A 24,367-nucleotide genomic window follows, 5' to 3' on the forward strand; every position below is an offset into this window, starting at 1 on the left:
TGTAAAATCAGAGAACCAAATGCAAAATCTGAGCACTCAGGGCTATCATGTGGATTTGTGACTCTCCTTGGAGGAGATAAGATCCATAAAGCAAGAAGAAGATTACATTATATATACATGTGTGTTTGTATAATAATAAAATTTCTCTTTTCCCTATACAATATAGATATTCTTTTGAATGTTTAATATGTACTACTCTTGCTTAAATATATTCTAGTGTTTTTCTTAACTACCTCAGCAAAATGAGAGCTCAAAAAGAATATGCTGCTTTAGACAAATGAACGAAACGAGTCACTTTTAGAGGGCTGAATTCTGAGGTTCATCCTCAGAGTGGGCTAAAATGAAATTAGAATTACTTTAAATGAAAAAGCAAACGTGAGGATAAACTGGATAAAATAACTGTATGCATGATGAGATTTATCAGTTGCTCTTCAAAGGGCTTCAATGTGTGGTGGACCCTGGATACACCCTTGTAAGACACAAAACCGCTAGGAAGTATTTTGGCTCTGCTCCAATATTTTATTCCCCCCCACACCCTGACAGAGCTGAGGTCAGATAGGTGGTATGGAGAAGAGAGGGCTCAGATATGGAAAAAAAACCACCACTCAATATCTAGGAGTCAAGGCATGAGGCTTTGAGAGACAGCAGCTTTCCTGGGTGTACTGTGAAGCAGGTTTTCTTAAATCTTTTGATAACATAATCAATATCTTCATAGGAAAATTTTTTCAGGATTAGGTCCTTTTTCATGCCTAAGCAAATTAAATCCTCAGGAAGCAACACAAATTGCTGAGATGAAAAATAATAGTAGAAAAACATGTATATGTACTTTTTCTATTTATAATGTCTAAAACATTCTGCCTTTTTGTTGTTGTTTAAAAAAAATGTGAAAGGAAAGGTTAATTACACTGTCTACTTTTTCTCCTTGTTTGAATTCCTATGGTGTGCCTAAGGGTAAGTGTAGAAATCTGGAAACATCACATTCATTTTTTCTCTATCCTCTTTTGTTATCTAGTCTCAAAACGGTTCCACTGTTTTGTACCACTCTAAATTTTTTAAACTCCAGATATATTCAGATTATATCTAAACAATTGATACTAAGCATGGCTGTTTGTTTTATACTGAATTACAGTTCCCAGCTTTTATTTGATTTTAATTCCAAGTCATTAGTGTAGACGCTCTGGCGCCCAAACAGCATAGCTAGCCAGAGGGTAATATTAAGAGGCATCTGTATTGCTGCCAATAAGTTACTTAAAGCTGGTTCTGTATAAAATGTCAATTATATTTACTAATGCTGATTAATGATAATAAAGTTAAGGTTTGTATTCTTTCATAACAGTCTGCAACTGTATAAAAGTTGGATATCATTACAAATGGTAATCAAATTTCCACCATTAGGTTTAACAGCACTAATGCACTAATTTTCTTTGAATCAAATAACGTAAGTGTACGAGGCATTTAATAGTAAACATAAAGACAACATGGTGAACAGCAGATTATTAAAAAATGACAGTATCACTTTCCCACTATAGTTCATTACTGTAGTCATTATAGCATAAAATTCTGAAAATAGTAAATCGGTCAAACACCTGAGATGGTAACACTCAATGGTGGTTTAAATTTTTATTTAACTTATCCCTCTAAAAGGTGGCATTAAGTATTCAGAACCATTACTGTGATGTGAAATCAACAAATTTAACTGTTTGACTTTTTGGTTTTGGTCCAGAAGTCATCAAGTCTCTCCAGCTGCTTCGATAAGAACAAATAAATTGTTGAATTGAGTCTGGAGGTTATTTTGCATTTCTGCTATGTTTTGTGTCAGTCTTTCTTGTTTGGATGAAATCCCAGGTCTAGTAATTGTGATGTGCATATAGCTAGAATCCTCCGTAAGACTGACTAGGACAAGTGATATCCAAATTCTTCAACAATATCAGTGAGTCTCCTTGGGCTACCGGTGAGCAAAAAACAATGGAGGCAAGAGAAGAGAAGCCTACAGCTGACTGAAAGGTAGTATTAAAGATGCTGGAAGATTAGCTACAAAGGAAAGATGATTCTTTGTAGTGTCAGATGATACAGCAGGGGGCAATGGCCACAAAATCCAGGCTGAACATTTCAGATTGGGCATCAGGAAAAAATATTCACCAAGAAGGTGATGCAGTACAGGAATGTTTTCTAGTAGGGCTGTGTGCTCTCCATCTCTGGAGTTTTCAGGTCTCAGGCAGGCAAATCCATGGCCAGCCTCAACTGGTGTTGGCACTAGCCCCACTCAGAGAGGGATTGTGGACTAGCTGCCCTCCAGAAGTCCATTCAGACAAGCATTTTTGTGATTTTTGTGAATTCATCCTGCTCAGTTTCTGTGCAAACACTGCATCGTTTGTACCAGGGATAGGAAGTGAGTAGAGAATAAATGGAAGCATGAGGACTTGTCTGTTCACTTGGGGTGAGGTGATCAGTATGCTAGGGAATTCTCAACTAAAAGCAACATATCAGTTAAATTTCTATAGCACAGAAGCTGCTTCTATACTTTTTTAAAAAACAAATCTCATATTCCAATCTCTCAGCCTAAGTGCAAGAACAGAGATTCTTTATGCTATAAGCAAATATTTTAAAAGTTAATGACATCGTGGCTTATAAATATTTCTCATTAATTAATCATATGTTGTAATCTCCAAAATATAAAAAAAAATCTTTGCCTATCTCAGCATTTTACCTGTAGGTTGGGTGATTGGGTTTTTTTAGTTTATATTGGAAGAGGAGTGTATATGTCTCTTGTGAGCACTGAAATCCTGATCCTGGTGGTTTAACTATTCAGTTCAGATGTAAAATGAACTTGCTTTGTGGTTCTTCTCTTACCTTTATTTTCATTTTACTTAAACTGTACTAGCTACAGCCTGTGCTCCTGGCTGTGTTCATGTTTATTGCCTGCAATTAGGAGGCAAGTTTCATAACAACCCACATTGCCTTGTTCAGAAGACAAATCTACCAAAAACAAAATAAAATAAATAAATAAATGTAAAAAAAAAAAAAAAAAAAGCCAAAGCCCCGGTTGCTCTGCAAAGATGAAAACTGACTGCATGGCACAATTAGATTTGCTCTGCTGTACCTTGGAAATAGGAAAGATGAGGCTGCTTTTTAATTGAAGTGCACAGCATAGCATTCTTATTCGCTGTTGCTCTGCCAGCAAGGAGCTTGAAGTATTTTAAATAAATGATGCCCCAAACAAAATTTGATTATATCTGTGTTCATGTAGCATTCTACTATCAGCCTACAATAATATGCTGGTTAAGTATAATTCATTGAGTCCTGCAGGCAGCATTAGTTCTCTCTCTTCTCTTTTGTATCAGTCATTGCAACAAATTAATGCAAAGTACAGCAGGGTGGTGTTAGCCTGTGCTCTAGCAGCAGTGGGAACATTGCCACCCAAATCCAGTATAATCAAAGTGAGGCTTGTGTTGGTGTTAGTGACGGAGTTTCAGGATTTAGATGTCTTGTTGTTCTCTTGCATTGGAGTTTCAGATATCTTGTTCTCTTGCATTGGGCACTTTCATACATTTTGGCTGGCATCTTAAGGAGATAAGTCCTAGCTGATCTCACTGTCTTTGTGTCCATCAGTGCTCTCTATTGCTCTGGGACACGTTTCAACCAAAGGAGCATGTTTCTCGAGTTGAAATTGTTTCAAAGATACTGAATTTCTGTGAGTTTCACAAAACTAAGCAGCTAGGTAGGGAAGAGAAGTTGTCTGCAGCCCAAGCTGATGAAGATGAACAGGAACTTTAATAGTCCAACTCCTGCAAACATAGATCTACGCATGCTCTCTTGCAGGCCAGGAGATATATTTGGTGGGTTTACATTCCTGGCTCCCACACTGATTGTGCACACATGTCATCCTTTATGATAGTACAGTTTTGTTGTTTTAACTTCTTCGGATGATTTTTTCACCTTCCCTGGTTCCCTGTGTGTCTCTTCTCTTGCTCTTTCCACTCTCTCCTTCTTTAAAACCTCCAACATAAAGTAAACCCTCTGCTGAGTCGCTCTCAAAGTAACAATTGACTCATGAGTTATTCAGTGGAAATCTAAACAGAAAAAGCTTGCTGACTATGTGATCAGTCCTGGGTTGGTGGCATCACTCCAGTACCTGAGGATTCATTTCCTTTTCTGTGGCATTCAGAGGATTCGGAGATGATTAAATCCCATGTTTTAAATTGATTTCTTCCATGTCTTTAGCTCCATATGTTCTTCATGTGTTTATGTGTTCTGGGTTTTGTAACATGTAAAAGGAGACAGTACTTCATAATGAAGTATCACAGTTAATGGGGTTTTTTTTTGGTCTTAAAAAATATATTTTTATACACTCATGAGGAAATTAATTAAGTTTAATAAATTCATCATCAGAACACTATTTTGTAATTTTGTATTGCAGTTTGACAACATTTAATCCACTGTTATTGCTTTGAAGGATTTTTAATTGAATTACTTAAAAGACAGAACAGAAAATAAAAAGGGATTATAAATAGGACAGTAATGTTAACAGCACTGTTGACTTGCTGAAATTTTTTAGTGACATGGTATGGCTGTTAAGAATGTTTAAATATTGTTTGTGTGTGGTTACTTTTTATTTATATGTGGAAAGAATTCTCTACAGAATAGATTTTCTTAAAAAATGTTATGGTGATTCTGATCCTTTGAAATTCATGAAGACATGAAAGTAAGTTGGGGATAACCTTATTTTCAGTCTCACTATGGTGGATGTATTTCAGCTGGAATTCACATTATGGATGACAGATGTCACAAAGAACGTCAGTTTGGCCAAAATCTCAGTGACCTGACACTGTTTAAAAAGGAAACAAAATGATTTGGGCTGTTTTAATGTCATTTCGGTAGCCTAGCTATGATAAAATATATAGTGAGTGCTTCCCAGAAAGAAAGAAATCCATGGTTATTTTTTTTTTAACCAAATGGCAACTTTTACTTATTCTTGCAATTGTATTTTAATGTACTGAGAAGCTTTCTAAAAAGGGAAATGTAGAAAACTCGGGAAAGCATATTTCTGTGGCCTATGTGGTTCAATGTTTTGGTTAAATGTCCAGATCCTGTGAGCTACTTTGCCTTTGGATGTGTGGCCGCAGCATAAGGTATTGCAGTTGTTCATACTGATGATGTCTGGTAGACAGTATTTATTGGAAAAGAAATGATCAGCCACAAGTATCTATGTACAGGTAAAATGAAATATTTTAAGATTGTTCATCTTGGTGCACATTAAAAGTTAACTACACAGTGCACAGTAATAGTTTTTTCTTTCTGTGGTTTCAGTTTTATAACACCGTTTGATAAAGTTAATTAACAATGTCTTTAACTACTGTCTTCACTGCCTACATGAGAATTTTCATTTGCCTCACCTAGGAAAGTTAGTTGCTGTGCTGAGAGGCCTGCTCTTTAGAGTATAACAAATCTGAATACAGGCCCATATGATGATCATTTTAAAACCTGAGTGAGAAATCCTTCTGGGGGCATAGATTTTAACTTCCTTACTTTGATGTTTTCAAATGTTTATGGTTTCCTCAATTATTTGTTATTTTCTGCCACTTTATTATAGGAAAGGACTGAGAGCTTGCCTACCTGACCACAAGAAAAAGCTATTTGTAGCTTTAGCAGTCAATATATTCAAGTACTATGCTTCCCTTTAAAATATTTCATGTATGATGTAAACCTAATCAAACCTTTATGCCTTCTAGCAGGTAACCTCTGCATGAACTAAAGAGCTGAAATATTGTTTAACCATGTCATGTGCCACTCTTTTACAGTGCTATGAGGAACATTATTTTGGTTATCTAGGGGAAAAGAAAAAAACAAAAAAAAAAAAAAAAAAACACAATAAACCCCAAGATAAAATATTTTGTTCTGTAAGGGGTAAAAAGGCATTTTTATTAATCAATACTTTACATATACCATTACTGTTGATAAATAATCTTTCCAGTATCTCTAAGAAGTTTATAAAATGTAAATGTGCCATTTCATATTTTTTACTTAGCCTTTTTAGACCCAATTGGTATGAGAAAAAATAATTAGCTAATTTGAACGGGCAACCTGTGCTTCAGCCTTCCAGGCCAACTATTATTAACCCTTATTCTGACAGTCAAAGAAAACAATGGTTGTATCTGACTCCCTTAATGTTGCATTAAAATCAATAGCTGTAAACAGTGATTGCTACAGTTTTAACTGACCTATCTCAGTGAAACCTAGTGAGCTTTTCCTATCATATAAGGTAACTATAATACTGTAAAAAGTCTTATAGTTATTTTTAAGGTAGAAAGCTTTCTAACAGTGATGTTTCTTCTGATTACTTAGAATAACATTTTAGTTTTAAAAAATGCAAACATCCCAACAACAAATGTAACTCCCCAAACCAAAAAATTCGGAATAAGAAAAAACGTTATGGTCTGACCATATGGAGAGAGAGAGGACTCAGTTTACAAAATAAATTCAGTTGTTTTTATTTTAGTGCTGGGGAGAAAACTAAAAACTTTTATGTGATCTGTAAAGGCAGTAATTGCAAAGCTGACTAAAACCAACCACAAACCTTTCAAGTCTTAGTTGTGCTTGATCTTGACATCCCTCTTATCGTTGCTCTAACTCCAAACACAAATCTATGTTTTGTACTTTTGTCTACCAGTCAATCAAAAATTTCCAGCTCATTTTTGACCTTGTCTTTAGGCTGGTTATCTTTTCAGTCATTACGTGCTATGTTATCAAAGAAGGCATGTAGGAGTGCTGTGCTCCTAATGAGGTATCCAAAGTGGATCTCCCACAAAACACTTTGATAAATGTATTCTTGAATTTGGATACTGGCCTATGTTAATATTGACAGCTATTAGATATGTTAAAAAGCTTTGGACTGAGATTTTTTTTTTTTTTGGTTATTTGGTTGATTTTTGGGGACTTTGGGGTTGTATTGGTTTGGTTTAGTTTGGTTTGTTTTTTTTTAACAAAATGTTAAGCATCGTTCATTCATGCAGCTCCAGTAGTGTGGTACAACAGCTTATTGGTCCCCTTTTTGCATTTGGAATAGAGAGAGGCAATGAAAGGCTACTTGTCTTATGCTTTTAACATCTTTCCAAGGTTCTAACTGTAGAGTTGGAGAAGGAAGAAATAGTAACTGTGTTACCAAGTGAGAATAAGAAAGAAGAGGGAAATAGGCTTCTGCTAAAGTTGAAATTTGTTGAAATTTATTGAAATTCTGATTCTATCAAAATCTTTTATGATTTTTTTTTTAAGTTTATTTGGTTAAACACTGTTAAATTTAAGGCTACATTTCTCAATGTGCACCAATTTTAAATTTTTAATTCTTTTTTAGTTTTTCAAAGTAGCCTGAGAAGTAGAAACCAAGATAGTATTATAGTCTTACGTTGGCTTTCCTCAATACCTGCTGTTAACTCTCTCAGTATAGACAGGGTCTTTGAGCTTTGACTTCTCATCTCAGGCATGACCAAAGCCCAGACTTAATCCAGATTTTGTCCAGTGATGCTTTGGTATCACTGGATAAGGAGGAGAATTTCAGGCTTCCCCAAGTGGAATTTGCAGTGACTGATCTGAAAAGCAGCTGATTAAATCATGACATCATGCTCACAGCATTACGTTAAAGTAATTAATTCCTAGCATCTAAGAATGGATCTAAATGGCAGGGTTATTTTAGTTCTTATAAATTACCATAAAAAGTTTTTTTTAAAAAAAAAAAAAAAAATAAAAAAAAAAAAAAGTTGCATCCAGTCTCTAGACTCTTGCTTAAATTTTTACTTTGGAAAAATCATCTATACATGGGAAGTCATTACTCCCTATAAATAATTAAATAATTTTTAAAAGTCTTTACATGGTCTTCGTGTGGTAATGTTTTTTGCCTGAGTGAAAAGACTTAGAAAAAGAATGAATGTAGTCTGTAAAAGCTAATAGGAATTTTCTGGGCTTAATCTGCAGAGTTTTGTAAGGAAAAATGGGGGCTTTTCACTCATAGTACATGCTTAGTTATATAAGCCACATCTTATCTCTTCAGTTTAAAAAAATTACATTTTTTGTTTGAATTATGAGGAGAATGCTTACTATGTAGAAATAACATACATGTCTTAATTTACCCAGTAGACATATTTTAAAATACTTTTTTCAAAAAAGAAAGGAGCATTTTAGAGTGTATAAGAGAGTAGAAGATAAGTATATCCTTGAATTAAACCAGTGAGCAAGAAACCAGTGAGTCACAGTACATATTGTTGCTGTGGTAGTGTAGCCAAATGATAAATATGTGGACCTGGTTTAATTCTTCTCATATGAACCTTTGATCTTTTAGAAATTCTTCCAAAAAAAAGACCCTAGAACTTCTCTTCATATTGAAAAGGCCTTTTGTTTGAAACTGCAAGTTAATTAATTAAAGCTGAAGGCCTAAACTGGAATAAACCATTTCGATTCTCCCAGAACAAGATATGAAATTCTCCATTTATGGATGTTTTTGAATTTTCATCCTGAATAGAATTTTCCTGTACCATTTTACTGAAGATGTCTAGTGCGATTTTGAAGCATTTTTTTGTTTGTTTTTTACTAAACCAATCAAAGGCTTCTGCTACATTCAGTACACTTTGGATCTCCCACTAAAAGGCAATGCAGTATTGACTGAAAAAGATTCCTGAACTCACATACTGTTGTTATCTACAAAAGTTTATTTTGTAGCATTGGTTTCACATTGCATCATGTCATACATTCTAACCAAAAAGATAGAAGCTCTCATCCAGCAGGTACATTTTTTGTGGGGTTGAGCAGGCTGACCCAATGCCTCTGAAGTCATTTAAGCTTTTTTAAAAAATTTTTCCTAATATATATAGATAGCTTCACATACAACTGTGAAAACTGTTGTTCCTGCCTTAGGTTAAACTGCCTCGTTTCTTTCTTTTTTGACAGCTGCGGTCAATAGATGTTGACCAAAAGCTGTCAAATTTCCTGAGAAATGAGGAAACATTTTTACTCCAGATGAGAAGTGGAGAGTTATTCATCTTCTATCCTGGGAAATCCTTCCCTTAATTTGACAGGCTTTAAACAAATTGTTAGCTTTAATTAAGTTTGAAATAGGACAAATGAGCAACCTAAACTGCCCCTTTCTAGGATGTGAGAAGACAGCAAAATTAACCATGAGATTTGAAATTGTGTCTCTTGCTATACTGATTGACTGCAAGTCTATAGTTACGTACTGTGGAAATTCTGGGTAGTTAGTATTTAGAGATAGACAGTTTCATGAAGGCAACGTTGGGCATCGTTGGATGGAAAAAAGACAGCTGTGGAAAAGCTCAATAATAGTATAAAATAAATAGGTGAATGCTAAAGATACTAATTTGCAATGCGTTAAGCTGAAATTCCCATACTTTTATAACAAAGAATAGCTCTTCACACACAGAGAAAAAATCTGATTTTTTTAAATTCTGACTTCCTGATGGATTTTTGGATCCATGTTTGATCTGTAAAAGTGATATATGATAGACACATATAAAAACCATTTAAACTACCAGCTAATCAGACTAACAAGTTCTTAGAACATCTGTTGGATCTCTGTAAAAGATGCAGATCCAGACCTACATGTTGAGCCAGTGGTATTTGAGTCCTCATGAGCTCTCATGTCAGCAATTTGACTGAGGATATGTTTAACTCTTCCCTCATAGATTACTTTTGAATGAAACAGCAAAATGAGAATAGTACATGAATTAAATTTAAAACCTGAATCTTGCAAATTCTCACTTTTAACGTTTTTCTTAAGCTACATCATTCCTGAACATAAAAGCACTCCCACCTTTTCCCATAGCTATCTATACTGTTTTGGAAAATATATCTACTATGAAGAATTTGGAAGTTAACTGTAGAACATTTATTTCATATAGAAAAAGTCCTCCAATGATAATAGATGTAAAGGGGCTAAAAGATTATTTTATGAAGAGCCAATACAGAAAGAAAATCTGTCACCAGAAGAATATACTGATGAGGGAGTCTTGGTGCCACTTGGCTACTAATCATAGATAAGAAATCCTATGTCAGCTTCATCTCTATTAAATTAATACAAAGACAAACTCAGTCCTCTGTGTTAAAATACTTAGTATTTAAAATTGCAAACATGTTGACATAATGCATGATTTAGCCATTAAACTCATTGGCAAGAGATATATATGGGAATAGTTTTGTGGCCGTCAAAGACTTGGGGTTTATGAGGAAGATCAGACTTACACTTGCATTAAATAGAATGAAGTATTTTCAGTTTCTGAAACTCTGATGTATAGGTCATTGTAGTGATAGACAGGATTTAAGGGCTTTACACACAAGGTCCTAATGGATCTTGCAACATTCTCTGTGCCATCTAGAGCTTCCCATCATCACAGTCGGGATAGCAGACCTGCACAAATCGTCAGCATGACCTGTAACTGTAACTTCTGTAGTCCTATGTAAGAAAGCCTTCATGCCGTATGTAAAATTTGGATTGTGTCTGAGAGGAGTTACATTGTTACGCTTTCCACAACTACAAAGTTGTTTATCCTGTTGGGGATCTTATCAATGCTTATAAATATCTAAAGGGTGAGTGTCAAGAGGATAGGGCCAGGCTTTTTTCGGTGGTGCCCAGCAACAAAAAAGGGAGCAACGGGGACAAAGTGGGACACTTTGTGTTTCATCTGAACATGGGAAAAAAATTCTTTATTTTGAAGGTGGCAGAGCACTGAAACTGGCTTCCCAGAGAGTTTCCTTCTCTGGAGAGGTTCAAAACCCACCTGGATGCAATCCTGGCCATGGTCACCCTTCTTTAGCAGGAGGGTTGGACAACATGATTCCCAGAGGCACCTTTCAAATCCTCACATTCTGTGACTCTGTTTTTAAGTGAGACAAAAATGCCACTGTTATAGTACTTTGGGATGGACTGAATATTGCATGATATAGTCCATTTCTGTAGCACTAGACAACATCAGCTCATGTTCTCTACTGAGTGGTAGCCTTCCTTCTGAAGTTTTCAGTGAAAATTCTATAACCGGTTTATTTTTATGACATCTTTCAGACTGTTTGTATTCTTTGTATATGCACACATACATATGTGCATATATTTGCACATACCTGCTTCCCAAGGACTTTTTTCATAGTTAAGAAAAGCATGCTCATTATCCCAGAAGAATTGTATTTCTATCTCTTTCATTATGCAAATACACTGAAAAACTGATTGAAGGATTAAAAAGATTTCTTTTTTTGATGTGGAGAGTATCTCATGGTTTAAGGTGTTCTGAAGAATCCAGTGCAGTTTTCTGCCAGACAAACCTTTTCACATTTTTATGGAAATGACTTGGTAAAAACTGGGCATCAAAAAAAAGATGAGTTTGAGGAGGTGCACCTCAGCCTTTCTAACTCTCCTCCCTCCATTTATTAAATGAGTATAAAAGTACTTCCTGGCCTCAGTGGTGTTCTGGCTCCAGTATAATGATTGTGCAGTAACAGGACAGTGTAGAAATGAAGACCCTGCAAGAACACTGAAAATAGGTCATAAAAATTTCCAATATTTCTGAAAATCTATTGCCTATCTCTTCATGGTTTTGTTTCTGCCCATGAAACACAAGGAGAGATGACCTACTCTATGCACAGCAGTTTCACACTCCTTTTCAAACAGGCAGGATATATCTGCCTTGGGGGTGCTAGGACATGGGATTCATCTCATTACCAATGCCTAATGCAATCAGTAGACAACTTGCTGCTTTAATTTCTGAGGACTTATTCTTATAGTTATGGTTGTAGTTAAGCTTATCATGTGATCATTTAGAAAAAAAGCTGAATAGATGATTTTCCTCTAGTATATCTACCCATTGGCAATGAGTAGTTAGGATTAAAAGCTCCATCTAGCCCAAGGCTATAATGAATATTCAGGAAAAAAGATTCTGTACTGTGCTTAGGGAAGTAAAAAGACTACCCTTGTAACATTCAAATCTCCTGTGCCTTTGGAATAAACAAGCAATATTTGATTAAGAACAGGAAGACAGAAGACACACTGATGTACATCTCATACCAAAAGAGACTTTGTATGGTATTAAATTACCAACAGATTCCTGTAGGTAGAGTGCATGAATCAATATTATGTTTTAGCTGATGGTAACTTCACCAGGCTTTTATTTAAATGGTGTTTGTTTAAAAAAAAAGAAAAAAATACAGCAGATAAATGAAGTGTGCTACCAACGGATATTACAGTCCATTGAAGCATGTGTTCATTCTACTGGATTGACACACAGAGCAAAATTATGCTACACGTTCTGTAACAATCACACTGCATCATCATTAATGAGAGAACCAACAAACCTATTTATGTGTAATAGAAGATAATTTATAGCAACATGGTAGACTTTGAACCAAAAGCATTTAAATCCTGTACATTAACAGAGTAATTAACAGTCCAGCTATTTCTAGAGCCCGTAATATTTTACATATCAAGCCATTTAGAAAATATTTCTTAGCTATGCAGGTTTCATCAACCACTTTATCAACAGTAAAAGCTGCAGGCACTTTCATAAACTTGGATTGGGAAAAAAATTATATTTATGTTGTATTAGCTGTGACAGGTATTTTTTGTGATGTGATTTGTGGGCCTCAAGATTCTTTTATAAATTATATGCTCATCTTTGAATGTTTTATAAATCCAATCTCTGCTAAGAATCAGTAAATGTAATTTGTAAATTGGAGTCAATCTTTCATAAATCCAAGTAGATGAGAGGCCCTGAATTGGCAAAATTAATTAGGCAAAGTGAAGCCTGTACATAGGCACTTTAAAACTAGTTTTTGGTAGCAGGTTACTCACCTTGTTAAATTTGCACCCGAGTTTAAAACTTTGCTGAATATGATAACTTAATATTTTTAGAAATCTTAATCATCTTAACTGCCTTTCATATTGGGATCATTTCTTAGTCAATAATTGTACTTTGAAGTGAATTCTCTATTTCTAATCACTTAAATTTTTCTCAAAAGCTGTGTTCATGTGTGACCTCTGCAAATTATTCTCAGCCCAAAGACAAACTTCTATGGAGAGATTGTACACCAACCAATGAAATTCCACTGAATTGTATAAATTTAGTTAATTCATTTCATATGAAAATTAGCTGTCCAGTGACATTAATATCTTCTGTTTTCAACCATCTACTGACTTATGATGCATTTTCCCAAGTCTTTTGTACAAGTATAATAGGAAATAAGGAATTTTGTGAATGAATTAAAACTTTTTCTTAGTGGTCTAAAGAAGAAAATGTGATATTGCACATAAAACCAGGTGGGGATGTTATTCCTCTTTGAGACTATGTTAGTTGTCTGTAGACCATACAAGCTCAGGTGCTTGCATGCAGTGACTTAATGGCATCAAAATCTGTCTGCCAGTGGGGAAGCTCAAGGATGTAGTGCCTGTGGCCTCTGGACACTTGCAATGTCACTACAGAGAGGACTGGCTCAGGTGGCTCCTGGCCACTGCACCAGGAGGAATCTGAGCAGGAAGGGGCTGGAGGCAGAGAGGGAGGGTGGATCAACTGGATGCTTTAGTACAGCTCCACTGTAGGATACTAAAAAAGGAAGCCTCAAGTACTGTGGTATATGTATGTGTATGTTTTGGGGTGGCACAAGGTTGTAAAGAGTAAGTTGTTTTTTTGGGGGTTTTTTTGTTTGCTTGTTTGTTTGTTTGTTTATAAAGTATCCAGTCTTACCTTTTTGTGATATTTATTTAATGAGAAATGAATTGAAGAAAAGATTACGAGGGAGGAATCAGCTTTTAAAATACATGTTTCAATCCAAAATTGAGAAATTTAATGGATTTTTTTTTTTTTTTTTTTTTTTTTTTTATCAAATTCAGCACCTTTCCAATGCCTATCAATGACTCTCTTTCTAGGAAGCAAAGTACTGTGTTAACTTTTTAAATTTTTTTTCTGTCTCTTCACTTTGTTTTTTTTCCTATTTTTTCCTTGGACTATGAAGTGGAGTAAAACCAAAGATTTCACTTCCTTCACTTGAGTTTTCCAAACGATTTTCCTATTAAATTACCTGTCATTTTAATGGTATCAAAAATAGGCAGGTGTCTGAGACTCACAGAAGTGAGCCTTTCCAAAGGCCCTTTGGTCTAAGCATGTGTTGTGCAATCTGATATTTAAACTGTTTACTAGCCTGAGAAATTGAAGACCATTCCACTGCATTCTTTGCACTAATCTTGGTGTGGGAGAAGCAGAACTGATGGAAAATGAAGGTGTTTGATTATTTTGGGGAGGTGGAAATGTCAAATTATTATTAAGACAAATAAGTTAAATGGTCTAAAGGGGATATTTCCTGCATATTCACTAAACTGACAACCTTGGTGTCCACTGGATTGTTTTAAACTAAACTTTATCATATTTTCAATTAATACATAGTTATTATATTTTACATAGTTCAATTAATAAATGAGTTTTTACGCTATCCAGATGGAAGAAAATTATTCATATATGACAGACCTAATTACTAGAGAGATTGATAAAGATGTAGTAAATTCTAAATAATTACCAATTAGCCTACCCATGGATTATTCTTGTACTAAATCTTGTAATAGCACTATTCAGTTTTTAACCAGGTTACACATCATGTTCTATATGCATCATTATTGCAAATTTTAAGATATTAGCTGAAGAGCATTATCAATAGCCAACAGAATAAAAACAACCTATACCCAAAGAGTTCTATTGAACAGTAGCCATTATATGTGCCAGATGCAGAGTGTTAGTGCCACTGAGCTATTTTCAGTGGAAAGGATAGATGATTACTGTCAACATGAGGTGTATTCCAGAAGGGAAGTAAATGCCTGGAAATCAGGAAAAGCCTACATGAAGATTTTAATTTCTGGCTTTAACAGAGAAGATTTTGATCTTTCGTTTACACTATGGCCATCTCAAGTTATTCTCTGAAGTCAGAGGAGAGTTCAAAACTGCTGAACTGCATTCTGATAGCCCTGCATCCTCAAGTCATCCTTCTGATCAAGGCATGATCAGCCAATGATTCAGGTTCACATTATTTTATAGGATACTGGCTATTTTGAATATACCTTACATACAGTCATTAAAACTGAAAAGTAATTTTAAAAATAATTGAGTAGAGAATGTCTCTGTCATCCACAATTATATTTTCCCCTCTCTGGGAAGGGAGCATTTTGTGCTATCTTTTTCTCTGGGCAATAAAAAGCACAAATTTTCCTTTTTTTGTGAACTAACCTTTCTGTAATGGATTTTCAGTTACTCGATGTGTCTGAAATAAGTTAACTAATGAGACAAGGTTCAGTTCTGGTGTGTAATTTCACAAAAATGCAGCATAGCCACTTATAACAAAGTTTTCTATTTCCTTGATATACCTTTTGTTCATATTACTTTTAATTATGTCCTATATTTATCTGACCTATTTGAACAGGATCCAGAGCTGGTACGGAACATCTGTCGCTGGGTTAGACAAGCTGTTCAGATTCCTTTCTTTGCCAAGCTGACCCCAAATGTCACTGATATTGTGAATATTGCGATGGCTGCACAGGAAGGTAACCGACTCCAGTGCACAAGCTGTGCAGATTTGCTAATTTTCTGGATGGGCTTAGATAGGGGACTTGCTGGAATAGTAACAAGTGACAACAGAAACTAATATGAAAATAGTTTATCTGATGTATTTAGAATAAGCAGAGTGATTTTGCCCACAGTTCTAGAATATAACAATATATGAAGAGAACTATTTTAGATTGTTAACAATAAATCACGTGTTTGTGTCTGTATGCTTCTATTTCTGTCATATTTATATGCCTACCATAACTCAGTAAATTCCTCTATTCTTACCTTTAATAGTGAAATTGGTGTGTTTGAAAATAGAAATACATCATTGGAAGGTGTATTTTTTTTTTCTTTTCTTAGATCTTAAATTACAGCGTGGCAGGAAATTAAGTTTGGAAGCAGGTGTATTAATCCATCACTTAGAATCATGATCATTGTTTCTCTGTTGCATTGTTCATTTCGTCTTGCTCCTCACAAGCTTGGAGGAGGTGATCCCTGTGCTGGGGCACCTCTGGGCGTTGAGCAACCAGTGTAGCAGGTTCTGTCCCACACAGCTGAAGGGCAGAGATCTGCCTGTCAGCCCCAGTGTTTTCCACAGGCTGTCTTGTAGCCCTACAGCTCTTTCAGTTGATACAGCCTGCCTTGAAGCTAGTGTAATTTGCCAGCCCAGGGTTGGTCTTAAGGACCCTTCTGCACATCCCCTTACAGTTTGTTGCTTTCTGTCTTCAGCTGTTTATTTGAATTTCTAGTTATTTCACAGTTTCACAATTTTTCTGTTGTATTTTTTCCTCTCTTGTTCTTATACACATGATTTAACAAAAAGTGACTGACCTTTTCTTTCACAGGTGGCGCAGATGGTGTTACAGCCACCAACACTGTGTCAGGACTGATGGGACTGAAAGCAGACAGCACACCTTGGCCAGCAGTTGGTAGAGAACTGAGGACCACATATGGTGGGATGTCAGGTAGGTGTTGCCCTTTTTGATGCATGGTACTTCCTCAGAGGCTTTCAAAACATCAGGAGGTCCTTGTAGCGGGCTAGAATATCATGTCTGCAGTTGCACCGAGTCCTTAAAGCTCACTGCTGGTCAATGTTTCTAATAGTCATGACAGATGGAACAGATTAAGTGTGAAGGCTCTTGGGTTGCCCTTTCCTTAATGGTAAAGTGCTGCATCAGAATACTGTGATAGGGTCACTGGAGAGGGAAGGAAATCTCTTCTCTCGTGACCCTCGCTTTTCCTCAAATTTTTCATTCTGTCACAATTGTCAGGCCCCACGTTAGACAGAGGCTAATGAAAGGGCATCGCAAGGGGAAATATCAACAATCCAAATGCGGTGTATATTTCATAGCCCGAACTCCAGCCTTTCTCCCTCCTTCCCACTGAGTGCACCTCTTCCAAAGATGTTATTTCCTCTTCTTCCCACTGTGGTAAAAATGATAGACTGTGTTAGGCAAATACATGCATATTTTTGTAGCCTATTCCTTGAGATATACTAGAGTATCTTGTGTAGGCCATATTTTCAAGTCCTACTTCACAGTTTAATTTTAAAACCAGCAGCAAAACTTCTACACTCCAGGTCAGTGCCTGTGCACACTAATGTATTAATCTGTTGACCTCGTGTACTCTGTTGCTGTGACAACACGAACTTGGCTCTGCAAAGACAATGCTGTGAGCTTCTTGACTTTACTGTTATGGAGATTAGTCTCCTTGGTGATAGAGGTAGCAGTAAATATACATAACAGAATAGCATCCTCCTGATTGAGTCAAACACTGTTTCATTGGACCCGCCTCCTACCTTACTCCAAAAACGTAATCAGAGGGCACCAGACAGGCAAAAAAATGCTTTATTTATGTGGCTGGTGTTATCGTTAGAAAACCATAAGAAATGGAGCAAAAGGTAACTTTCAAACAAACTTTAATTCAGACGAGTGTATTCAGTGGAAAATAGCTTTATTGCCTTAGATAACTACATGGAATTTGGAATTTTTAGGAGAATTCTAAAAAGAAAGGAAGAGATAACAATCAGAACAAAAAAAAAAAACAACACATTATGCCTACTGCATAATGATTATTTCACAGTGACAGCCCAGTAAGATGTTATTTTATAATATTATGCAAAATGTGAGGAAGAGGGGAACAAGAAGAGAACAGCTACAGCCCATTTCAATTTCTCGAGCCTGCCATGTTGACAGGAAAAGAATAAAGGAGGTCACAGTGGGTGCTGTGCATTAAAAATTAATAAAAGAACTATTGCAGTAGTATTTTATATAAGTAACACCATTCACATTTTCTCATTTAAGTTGCAATTTCTGAATATTCCTTCCTACCATAAGTCTGTCTAATAAAATCTATAAACTGCCTGCATTGTGAGAAGTGTGTCTCTTATGTCACAAATTCAAGACATGTATGTAGCATAACTTACAGTGGCACCTGAATGCTCAGCAATAAGGGAGGTCATACTAGCATTTCTGTAGTTTATAATTCTATGATAAGTGAGACCTGAGGAAAAAAGTTCTTTATTTTATTTTTATATATATATGTATGTGTAAATATAAAAATGTGGGGTTTTTTTCATCCTGTAGTTTTATATCAGTGGAGACAGAAAATGTTATTTTAGGATGCACTATTACCTATGACGCAAATCTCGTTATTTAAAAAAAAATATGAAAATCACTGGAAGTGCTGTCAATTTATTATGTTTTGAAAGAGCATCTTGTTACAGACAAATATATAAAGGTTTCTTGCTGATAATTGCCATCCCTATGTCTCAGTCCCACAACTCGTTGCACAAAAGAAAGCCACAGAGCCAATAACATTAATAGGCTCTGCAACACCTTACAATACAGCAATCAGGGTATAGCAGTAACCAAATTTACAAAAGCAGGGAAGCAATCAAGAGAGGTAGTATGCTTACAAGAAGACAAAAACTGGAAGAGCCTGTTGTCTTGTCAGAACAAGGGGCAGGTTGGCCATACTTCTAAGGTCTGTTCCTGGCCATGCCAGGGTTGAGCTGGATGGCCTGCAGCCAGACACTTGACCTTTTCGTGCTTTATTTCTCCTGTCTGTGAAATGGCAGTATCACCACTTACATGCCTACAGGCTTGTTGGGAAGTACTCTGTGGTCCTGGCATGAAAGTTGCTTCATAGTGTAAAGTATTGGTTTTCTACTTTAATGTGCTTCAACTTCTTGTCTATTTTATTATCAGTAAGTTTTTGTTGATTTTTTTTTTTTTAATTCCTCTCAAGAGCAAATTTTATGAAAGCAATAAGTCTGGTCCATTTTCTGTCTGTTTTACAAAGGCTCAGCTGGTTTATCATAGAATAGTTTGAATTGGAAGGGACCTTAATGATTGTCTAGTTCCAAGCCCCCTGCCATGGGCAGGGACATCTCTCACTAGGCCAGGTTGCTCAAAGTCCCTTCAAATACAGTCTTGAATATCTCCAGTGATAGAGCATCCACAACCTCCCTGGGCAACCTGTTCCAGTGTCTTATCACCCTCACAGTGAAGAGTTTCTTCCTAATTTCTAATCTAAATCTACCCTCTTTCACTTTGAAGCTATTACCCCATGTCCTATCATTCCAAGCCCTTGTAAAAAGTCCCTCCCTATCTTTCTTGTAGGCCGCCTTCATATATGGGAAGGCTTCGATAAAGTCTCCCTGGAGCCTTCACTTCTCCAGGCTGAACAACGTGATCTCTCTCAGCCTGTCCTTGTAGGAGAGGTGTTCCAGCCCTCTGATCACCTTCATGGTCTTTCTCTGGACCTGCTCCAACAGGCCCATGTCCTTCTTGTGTTGAGGACTCCAGAGCTGGGTGCAGTACCCAAGGTGGGGTCTCGCGAGAGTGGAGCAGAGGGGGAGAATCACCTCCCTTGACCTGCTGGCCACACTTCTTTTGATACACCCCAGTGGGGGTCTTTAAGGCCAGGCTGGATGAGGCTCTAGACAGCCTGATCTAGTGTGAGGTGTCCCTGCTCGTGGCAGAGGGGTTGGAACTGGTTGATCCTTGTGGTCCCTTCCAACCCTGACAGATTCTGATCTGTTTTAGTAGAGGACTTTAGAGCCCTAAAGGCTCAATGGTTGGACTTGGTGATCTTAAAGGTCTCTTCCAACCTAAAGGATTCTATGATTCTATGATAGGATAGGTTTGGCTTTTTTGGGCTGCACTTGCACATTGCTGGTTCATGTTGAGCTTTTCATTAACCAGGTCTTTCTGCTCTGGGCTGCTCTCAATCCACTCATTGCCCAGCCTGTATTTGTGCTTGGGACTGCCCTGACCCAGGTGCAGGACCTTCCACTTGGCCTTGGTGAAATTCATGAGCTTGGCATGGACTCACCCCTCAAGCTTATCACAGTCCTTCTAAATAGCTTCCCTTCCATCCAGCTTGTCAACCACACTACACAGCTTGGTGTCATCTGCAGACTTGCTGAGGGTGCACTCAATTCCACTGCCCATGTCATTGACAAAGATGTTGAGCAGCACCAGTTCACGTACCACTCCCTGAGGAACACCATTCATGGTCTCCAGTGCACAAACCTAGAGGAGGTAGACTACGTAGCCAGGCTCTGTCTTGTTTTCTGCATTTCTTCCAGTTCCACAGTTTTTAGTTGTTTTCTGGCCTAGAAATTAGGCGCCCTTGGCACAGAGGTACACTAAGTGCAGCAGGAGCCTCTGTCCCATGGGTTGTAGTGCTCATAGTACTGCATGACCATGAGTGGGGTTTTGAACTGGCCTCCAGCCCTGCTGGTGTCTCAGTGCAGAGACTCCTCAGTCAGGTATGCTGGTGAGGTCTGGATGCACGTAGGCTCAAAGCTAATGATCCTCAGCATCACTCAGCCAGTCAACCATTACTCACAATAGATTATTTCTGGAGTTCTGTATTAAGCTCAATTTTAGATCAGTCTGAGCTTGCTTCATACATAAAAATAGTAATTAGAAAAGTTAATTAACAGCATTTCCAGATCTTGAGATGTTCTGAGAACAGATTTATGTTTCTGGTTTTTTAAAACATTTAAAAAAAAAAAATCTTTCAAAGAAGGAGAAACTTAATGAGATTACTTTAAAACCCCCATTTAGTTTTGAGTTGTCACAGTCAGTGTTTTCTTCCCAGCCAGTGCTCAGGCAGTGACCTTCCTGTTTTGATCTAATTTGATCGGCTGAAAATTGCTAAGCTGTAAGAGGCATCGCTGTTTCCTCCTTCCTACGCTCCTGTTTGTTGGGTGGTTTTGACAGGGAAGGATCCCAGTATCCCAGGTGCATGTTTGACCACTAGACTGTAGGATTAGCCTCTCTTTTCTTTGCTTCCCTCCAAATATTGAATTATTAATACAAAGTGAAACAGCTCTCACAGGATACACAGTCATGCTAGTGCAGCCTGCTGACCTGCACACAAGCCTGACTGGGGGGAGAGACAGGTTTAAATCCCAGATGTGAGCCTGGGTCCCAGCTCGGTACCCAGGCTTCCAAGTTTACCTTCCCACTATTGAGCACTGTAAAATCTCTCTGGTTTTTCTTCATCTTCCACCTGTATCCTGATGCCAAAATATATTTGCAGGAAAAAAAATCACTTTAATTTTGACAACTTGTTTTTTTCTAAAGAAAATTTATTTCTAATTGACACCATATAGCCTCAGCTGAGCCTGGGGGATAAGGTAGTCCTATGGATTTCTGTGCACCCATTACATGCAAAGACACTGTGCTTAGAGGATCCTAGTCCTCATCTATTTTCTGTAGGTTTCCAGGAACTGCCCAATACTCAAAATGTGGAAATGTCCTAATGGAGCCTTCAAAATATGGTTAGGGAAATAAGACTTTACAATGAAATGAAAATAGTAAAATTAAGATACAGCTGCCCAAAGTCTAAACTATCATATGTTTTTGCAGGATTAGAGACATAGTTTGATTTCCATTAAGGAGCTTTTAGAATTCATTGAGCAGTATTTCAGGTTTGAAAATATAAAATATGTGGGATTTTACCCTGAGTTCTTCCTATACATGTGCAACGCAGAGTATTTGTTTCTTAAAAAAAAAAGCTAATGCGGGGCTTTTGATCCTTGCAAAGGATGATGTCTGGCTCTGAAACAGTTGTTTTACTCTGCATAAATGATTTTGAAAAGGCATATCTCATAGATACTATAATAAGACAACAAGTTTCCCAGTTAAATGTTAATATACAGTCAGCAGCTCCATGCTTCCCTAAGATTTGTTTCCTTTAAATGTATTTCAAAAAGTTTTTTAAAATAAAGTTTTTTAATGATCTTTCATAGTCTGCTTCCATATTCCAGATGCGTTTTATAAAACACACCACACTGCAGCACAATAGTATATCTATTGCAGGCAAAATAGAGCAGAGCTTCTGTTTGAATTTCTGTGGGGTTTTTTTTGTTCTTTGTCATCTGTTTGTTTCTTTTTTTTTTTTTGTCTGGACGCCAGATCCTTAGGGGATAAATTTATGAAACCGTATACTGGACTTAGCAAACAAGTTAAAAGCAAATGTCTCTATGGTGCACTCACTATGTTTCCTTCTAATGTTTTGTTGCAAAAATTTTGCAGTATTTTACAGGAGTGGTTCAAACACTTCATTTCTATGTGCTGTTATTGCTTTCTCCATTTATTCCATTCTGTAGTACTTTGGCATTATTTGCACAAATATATCATTCAACATGTTCAAGTGCATATGTTTGCATGTTTTCCAGAAAAAGAGAGATTCAGAAAGTTGCATGTTGTAAGTTCTTATAGAAGTTATATGACAACAAGAGTTGTCAGAGGGAATATAATACCTAGATAGTAGATCCAGACATTAAATGTGGGAACATATAATTGTGGGAAATCAGCAGAGGCAGTTAAATTTTAGTTTCTTTTGAAATAAGTTAGTGGAGTTGTCCATTTTAACAAAAAAACCCCACTGTCAGACAGCAATTGTGGCCATTAAGGAAATGCTTTGGAGGTCTTACTTTGTCGTTACCGACACCCGATCCCCGGGATCTCTGCCACCCAACCTCTGCCGTTGGGTACCATCACAGACACAGGCTTCAATATGAAGGATGTTGCAAATGGCGTTTATTGCGCAGCTGCAATTGATTATATAGCACAAGCCACACCCACAAGGCCCCTCGTGGGCAGTCTGAGCTTTCCGTTAGATCGCGAGATCTTCCGCACGCCGATCCCTGCCTAGGGCGGGCTCTGCTCACCACAACATTACTTCATTAAATGAAAATGTATACGTTATGTGAATAATTGACAGTATTAATAAGGGCATGTATCCTAATCGGAAATGTAAGAATTATAGTGAAGGAGGAATAATTGAAGTTACAATAATAAGGGCTGCCTTTTATTTTTAATTTTATTACATCATTAAAAGAAAAGCAGAGGGGAAAAAAAAAAAGAAAAAAAAAAAAAAACAGCCAAGAGCATTCACTTTCCTAATCACAGTTCTCTCAGTGTCTGTGCAGGGGGATTTTGGTCAATAGAAATGAATGAAAAGCTGTCCGTCATTGGAAACAAAACAAAATGTATGTATGCATAGGCACCTCTATTTAGTGTAAATATTTACTGAGAGTTAAAGACTATTTACATTAACATATATTTATAAAGCAGTGTGGATGGGAGTGAAAAACAAATATATGCCATAGTACAATTTTAATTTTATTTCTGTTAAACGTAGCTCAGCCATTAAAAGCCCTTATTTGCATATATTATGTCAGGATTCACAAAGAGTCCTCTGTTTTCCATCGTGTCCTTGCAGCAGTCTGATTTCTCTTAGTGTTCTGCCATCACTGGTCTGTGCAGGAGAGATCAGAGCCCTAATAATAGATTTTTGACAGGGAGCTCGCCTGCTACCTGCCCTACACAAATCCTCACTGTTCATGTTTGCTTCATGGCAACAAAGCAGGCAGAAGGAAAATGCCAAGTGCTGAGTTTGAGGTACAGCCCTGCCATAGCTTGACATTTCAGCAGAATAGCAGTTTATGAGATGCATAATTTTTCATCTGGGACTCAGCTGCCATTTTCATAGAAGCTTGCAGCTCATCGACTCACTGGAAGTAGGGCAAAGGTTTACAGCGTAGATCAAGGTCTACATCCTTCCCATAGCTATTTAAAAATAAGTATTATTCTCCAGATAAGGTCAGAGAACTAAACGTATTTTTTCCACTTTTAATATCTTCTTTTTTAGCCCATTTCTTTCCCACAAAGCAAATGCTTTACACTTTTAGCACAGGTGCCATTTGTAGTTGATTAAAAATGACCATAATTGATTTCATTCACCAAAAGATTAGATGAGTCCTGGAAAAAAGAACAAAGCCTGAGCCTTTACACACAGCATTTGAACAAGGCTGTGTTTTCTCCTCCTCTTACTTTGAAAAAAACTCATTCTGAGCTTGAAATGAATGAAAAGTCTTTACTCTTGAAGCATAATTGGTTTGTGTTTTATTATTGTTATAGATTGAATTTAAATTCTCACATTCATGCACATGTGCTTGGGAAACAAATGCGGTGTAGGTACATGGAAGTGAGTGTTTAATTTAGAATTACACATTGCTGTGAGCTTCAGTAACAGTTCACCATGTCACAGCCTCATATAGAACAATGGTACAGTACATTGGATTAATTAAAGAAACCTTGCAGAGAACTGAATTCTCAGTATGTCAAGATTTCAATTTTATGTTAAATATTTTCTAAAGGCCAGACCCTTAAATCTCAGGGGCTGTACCAAGCAGTGAGCTGTGAATTTAACCATAGGCTAACTGCTAATGATAAGGAAAAGAGTCCAAGTTGAGGCAGCTGTAATACAGTCAT

At 36.8% G+C, this 24,367-nt stretch overlaps 1 protein-coding gene across 1 annotated transcript in view; it reads left to right on the forward strand.

Annotated features, from left to right (window-relative positions):
- DPYD (dihydropyrimidine dehydrogenase) overlaps positions 1-24,367 on the forward strand; it is a gene marked incomplete at its 3' end in the record, with an annotated part of 141,579 nt that overhangs the window by 80,466 nt on the left and 36,746 nt on the right. Inside the window, exons 10-11 of the mRNA XM_008939591.1 lie at positions 15,445-15,565; positions 16,415-16,534. Of these exons, the coding sequence (XP_008937839.1) occupies positions 15,445-15,565; positions 16,415-16,534 (241 nt within the window). The remainder of the gene's footprint in view (positions 1-15,444; positions 15,566-16,414; positions 16,535-24,367) is intronic.

Source organism: Merops nubicus, unplaced genomic scaffold (genome assembly GCF_000691845.1).
Source record: "Merops nubicus isolate BGI_N331 unplaced genomic scaffold, ASM69184v1 scaffold12384, whole genome shotgun sequence".
In the NCBI taxonomy this organism is placed as follows: Eukaryota; Metazoa; Chordata; class Aves; order Coraciiformes; family Meropidae; genus Merops; species Merops nubicus.